Here is a 6,000-nt window from a genome sequence, read left to right as displayed (position 1 = left end):
TAAAGACTGAGGCAAAGAAGGCATTAAGTACCTCAGCCTTTTCCTCATCCTCGGTGACAATGTTCCCCCCCGCATCCAATAAAGGATGGAGATTCTCCTTGGCTCTCTTCTTGTCATTAATGTATTTGTAAAAACTTTTTTTGTTGTCTTTAATGACCGCGGCCAGATTGCGTTCTAGCTGGGCTTTTGCCTTTCTCATTTCCTCTCTGCATGACCTAACGAGATCCCTGTACTCTTCTTGAGTCGCCTGCCCCTTCTTCCACAAGTGGTAAACTCTCCTTTTTTTCCTGAGTCCCAGCAAAAGCTCCCCATTCAGCCAGGCCGGTCGTCTTCCCCGCCCGTTCTTCTTGTGGCATACAGGGACCGCCTGCTCCTGCGCCTTTAAGACTTCCTTCTTGAAGATAGTCCAGCCTTCCTGGACCCCTTTGCCCTTCAGGACTGTCTCCCATTTTTCAGTCTGTGGCACCCATTGAAAACTGGCTCATCTGTTATCTCCAGTGATTTTAACTCTGCAAATTAAGGCAAGATAATGCAATCGTAGACATAGTGTGAGTATGAAACTGTTCTTAGTGATGAACAAGTGAAACATCTTTCTATGCTTTTTGTCCTCCTGAAAATTGATTCGTTATCCAGACAAATTACATTAGCTCTTAGGACAGTTCTAGCTTGAACTCGTGTGACTCACAATATGGATTGATACTGAGTCCCTAAAATCCATTGAACAAAATCCATATACTGATTTTGTTCCATCTTCCCACAGAGATACTCACTGTGATGCAGATGACAGGATAGCCAGCTATGGGACTGGTTCTGTCTTTGGCTCTAGAAGTATCATCATATATCAAAAGGGATGCAACTTGAGGGACAGAGGGAAAGGTGACATCTGCCATGCTGTTCATTTCTTCAATGTAAACAATGGCCTTGGCTGTCTGACAATGAAAAGGCAGAAACAGTTCTCTGTGAACATTTAAATAAACACGGGGATTCAAGTTGGACCTTGATCAGAATGTGTCTAGCCTTTGAAACATTGTCCCAAAATCAGTTCTAAAACCTCAACTGGATGAGATATTTGGAAAGGGTTGAGGCACTGGAAAGTATATTGCAGACTACAAAAGCAAGAGCCAAAATGATTTTGTTCTTTTCAGAATACTGAAGATACCAGACCCTTTAACCTTATGTCCCAGCTTTCTTGAATCACTTCAGTATTCTGGTAGAGCCCTAATGTCCACTGTATACTTTAACGCCTGGTGGAAATGGGGTGTTTGTCATCAGCAAAGGCTGTGTCTCTGCTGTCTGGCTACCTGGAGTCAGACTATATATAGTGTGATACTGATGAAGCAGCCAAAGAGTTTTAAGAACATTTTATGCAGAATCAGAGGAATATACTGTTTAAATTAAAAGTATGTATGATATAATGCTAAACAACAAGAAAGTGTGGCTATTTCATTTCACACAACAAGAATACTATTAACATAGTTTTGACAGCAGAAGTTATATTTCACCTGATTGCTCTTTTTACAGCATAGAGGTTATATTGTATTGCCAGAGAGTGTTTCCAAGAGGACATCAGTTTTTAGGACTGATTCTATGAGGAGAATGTGTCTGGAATGATATCTTGAAGACTTCAGTCTCTCATTGTCTCTATGACCCCATGAACATTATTTCCTTGGCAACAGACTTGTTTTGGGTAAGTGCTACTGTGTCAGCTGTCTCTTTGTCTTTTAAGATACAAGCCAAGATGGTGTGTATAAACCTTAAAGGAAGAGTAAAGCTATAAGCCAGAAAGCAAGAAGGTCTGTTTACCAGATTTTGTTGTTGAGGACTTTGCATGAGTTTGTTACCTGTATTTCTGCGATCATGTTCTCATCAGGCTTCAGGTGAACAGTGAAGGCTTCTCTCATCTCCCTTACTCCATCAAAGAGAACTTCAATCTCCACAAAGTGCTGTGTTTCACCCTCCTTAAACTCAATTTCTAAAAACATAATGAGACACTCAAAAATAAATCTGTTGTTCATAACAAGCTGTAATTCTAGGACCAGCCATGAGAGATGGCAGTTAATACTCACTTTTCAATTTACAGATGTTCATATATTTAAACCTATTTGATGCTAAAAATAATAATAATGAATAGCAGTGGACACACATGGAAATCATTGAAAATGAGGCATTATCATCATCAAGAGACCAATATTTAGTCTAATAGAACTTAATATTTTGAAAATTATCTGGGACTAATTATTACATAAATGTTGGTAACATACGTGAATGACCAAAAGACTGAAGAATTCTAAATAAAAAGTATTGTCAGGTCTTACTCAGACAAAGTGCATTTTAATACAATGGTATATACCAAAAATAAGGCACAAAGCTAGAGTTACAGAAAAGAGTACTGTATTTTGAAAAGCATTGTCTCTGAAAAAACATCGGAGGTCATGGTGGATAAAAAGTTCAATCTTAGCTTGAACTAAGCTAAGGTTTGCATGGCAAGGTTTTGGTAGCAGGGGGGCTGCAGGGGTGGCTTCTGTGAGAAGATACCAGAAACTTCCCCAATGTCCTATAGAGCCAGTTCCAACCAGCTCCAAGACAGACCTGCTGCTGGCCAAGGCTGAGCCAATCAATGACAGTGTTAACATATTTAAGAAGGGGAAAAAAAACCCCTGCACAACAGCAGCCAAAGAGAGGAGTGAGAATATGTGAGAAAAACAGCTCTGCAGACACCAAGGTCAGTGAAGAAGGAGGGGGAGGAGGTGCTCCAGGCACCGGAACAGAGATTCCCCTGCAGCCCGTGGTGAAGACATGGTGAGGCAGGTTATCCCCCTGCAGCCCATGAAGGTCCACGATGGAGCAGACATCCACGTGCAGCCCATGGAGGACCCCACGCCAGAGCAGGTGGATGTGCCTGAAGGAGGCTGTGACCCTGTGGCGAGCCCGTGCTGGAGCAGGCTCCCAGCAGGACCCATGATCCCATGGAGAGAGGAGCCCATGCTGGAGCAGGTTTGCTGGCAGGACTTGTCACCTCGTCAGGGACCCACGCTGGAGCAGTCCGTTCCTGAAGGACTGCACCCCACAGAAAGGACCCACGCCAGAGCAGTTTGTGAAGAACTGAAGCCTGTGGGAAGGACCCATGTCAGGGAAGTTCATGGAGGACTGTTTCCTGTGGGAGGGACCCCATGCTGGAGCAGGGGAAGAGTGTGAGGAGGAAGGAGCAGCAGAGACAACCTCTGATAAACTGACCATAACCCCCATTCCCTGTCCTCCTGCACCTCTGGGGGGGGAGGAGGCAGAGAAAATCAGGAGTGAAGTTGAGCCTGGGAAGAAGGGAGGGGTGGGGGGAAGGTGTTTTAAGATCTGGTTTTATTTCTCATTACCCTACTCTGATTTGATTGGTAATAAATTAAATTAATTTCCCCGAGTCGAGTCTGTTTTGCCTGTGACGGTAAATGCTGAGTGATCATCTTGTCCTTATCTCGACCCACAAGCCTTTCATCATATTTTCTCTCCCCTGTTCAGCTGAGGAGGGGGAGTGATAGAGCGGCTTGGTGGGCACCTGGCATCCAGCCAAGCTCAACCCACCACACTGACAGAAGAGTACTGTGATTCTTGGATGTATTAACTACTAAAGGAAGAAGAAATACAGAAACTGTTTAACATTTGTGTATGGAATGGGTGAGAGTGATACTAAAATAGTAGGTGCATTTCTACTATCTTTATTTTTTAAAGGATGTCAAATTAACGGAAGATGGCACAGAAATGACCAACACAAACTGAGGAGCAGAAGAAAAAAAAAAGACTTGCAGAAAGCGATGTTCTGATAAGTATATTGAAACACCATCACAAACAAAAAATACCAAGTGTTAAAGAGCTCTGCACTCTAAAGGGACAGGCACAATAAGCAGCAGTGGATGAGAGCTGAAGTATATATGGGAAATAAGGCACAGATAAGTGATAGGGACTGATCAGTGAAGCAAACCGCTAAGAAACACTCGTCCTCTCCAGTGCTTTCAAACCAAGACTGGATGCCCTTTCTGAAGGGTATACTTTCCCTAACCAAAAGTTATTGGGCTCAATACAGAAGTTAACTGGAGGAAACTGGGAGAATCTTGCAATCCATAGTGAGTCTGATTAAGTGATCTAATGATCCTTCCAGCTTAAGTGTTATTGGGCCATGAAAATACTCTTTGTGGTAATAAACATGCTGTGTGAGAGCTAAGAATTTTACTGAATTTCAGTTCACCACACTGCCTTCAGATAACCCAGTTAAGGATGTGGGTTTTGTACCCATGGCTGAATAGGCAGGCTCCCTAAACCCACAGATGTTCTGAAACCTGTGGGGAAATCCTGCAGACCACAGACCCTTCTCAAAGGCTTCTGGGCAGAGGCCCAGAGCCTCTTGTTCTGCAGTAGCATGTTTCCCTTGAAAAGTCTGCCCCCATATGCTGTTGGTGCACAGCAGGGAGAGGGTAAGCAAGGCAGTACATATAGGTAATGCGTATAGGATAAATATTAACTGATACTAAAAATTTCTGTGGTTTTCAGGAGGAAAGAGCAAAACTCTAAAATGCTGCAAGACTGAAATTAGCAAGCTCTGGGTTGATACTTTTCTTATCGCTAACAATTTTTCTCTTCAAATATCACTAGTGGGAAATGCCTCTTCTATGGAATTTGGAGATAGCCCAATGTTGTTGCTGGATGTTCAAAAATAAGTCCTATCTTTCAGCTGGACTGGACACCAAAACAGTTTATCCAAAACTGTGAAAACACTCCAGCAATGAATGATTAATCTTAAAACACAGATTAGTATCATGTATTATTATAAACTTTAGAAGAAAAAAAATTCATAGCGCTGCAAACTCTATTAGTCATTCACTAAACCATGTGAGTGGGCTATTAATGAAAAGAAGTTTATCAGCTAAGAAATTTCTCATTCTGTTGCGCAACTTCTCTCCTCAGATTAATAGACATTAATTCCTACATAGAGCAAAAGCCATTAGCTTAATGAATTGCTTGAGAAACAACTACACAATCATATCCTATGAGTAGATGCTTCTGCAGAGTAATGGTATTACATTTTGCAAATGTTACTAAGGTGGCAGTCACACATTTCTTCCATAGTTACTTGAGCTACAGATGTTTTCAAAGGAGTCACAATTCTTTTGTAAATACCTTCCCTGATATCTAGTATTCAAGAGCAATTTTGCTGTTGCATACCACATGGGATCATGTCCATACTGAATTTTAATAGCAAAACGTATTAATGGATGTGGTTGCAAAGTATTCTATACATAAAGTTATTTCATTTTTCAAAGATTATGTTACAGTCATGAATAAAAACAAATAGTAGGATGTGATAATCATCTGAATGATCCTACCTTCTGATATAGGGTGATAGTCTTCTCCAGAAGTAGCAGATCCATCCTTTGTATGAACTCTCACAACAGAAACCTTGGAAGTGTCTCCCAGACGAAGTACTGGGATTTTTACAACTGCTACTTGCCTTGTGTCCTTTGGTTCACTCACGCTAAATTTGGTCTCACCAAACTTAATAATAGCCTCTGTAATTACAAGAAAAATGTTTTTAGAGCATACAAATGGGCTTCTAAAAGCCAATAACAACAGAATGATTTCTTACTGTCTGCATCATCCTGAATCTTTATCAGCGTCTCATTTTGTTCGCCAATAGAAGCACCAAAGGAAGAATCGCTTCTTGGAGTGCCAAGAACCAGACGTAGTTCTTCCTCTTCTTCATGGAAAGTATCATCCATAAGCACCAGTGTGCAAGGCTTCTCAGTTTCACCTGCAATCATTCTGAAGGTAATATCATGCAGAACTTAAGTGTTCTTTGCTCTATTACAGCACTTCTCTCCAACCTCAAGGAACCACAGGCTGCTTCTGCTGGCCAAGGCATCCACCTTGACACCATGTAAGTTAGTAAGTAATGACAATAGTGAAAGCAGAATTAGTAATCATTACCTTTCTATGGAAACTCATTAAAGCGGAATC

General features: G+C 41.6%; 1 protein-coding gene across 1 annotated transcript in view; it reads right to left on the bottom strand.

Annotated features, from left to right (window-relative positions):
* Nucleotides 1–6,000, bottom strand: part of FREM2 (FRAS1 related extracellular matrix protein 2) — a gene marked incomplete at its 5' end in the record, with an annotated part of 138,254 nt that overhangs the window by 29,631 nt on the left and 102,623 nt on the right. Inside the window, 4 exons of the mRNA XM_009319965.1 lie at nucleotides 771–929; nucleotides 1,842–1,972; nucleotides 5,370–5,552; nucleotides 5,630–5,794. Coding sequence (XP_009318240.1) covers nucleotides 771–929; nucleotides 1,842–1,972; nucleotides 5,370–5,552; nucleotides 5,630–5,794 — 638 coding nt within the window. The remainder of the gene's footprint in view (nucleotides 1–770; nucleotides 930–1,841; nucleotides 1,973–5,369; nucleotides 5,553–5,629; nucleotides 5,795–6,000) is intronic.

The sequence above is a fragment of the Pygoscelis adeliae genome, unplaced genomic scaffold, assembly GCF_000699105.1.
Source record: "Pygoscelis adeliae isolate BGI_AS28 unplaced genomic scaffold, ASM69910v1 Scaffold32, whole genome shotgun sequence".
NCBI lineage: Eukaryota > Metazoa > Chordata > Aves > Sphenisciformes > Spheniscidae > Pygoscelis > Pygoscelis adeliae.
This window is presented reverse-complemented; position numbering and strand designations above follow the sequence as displayed.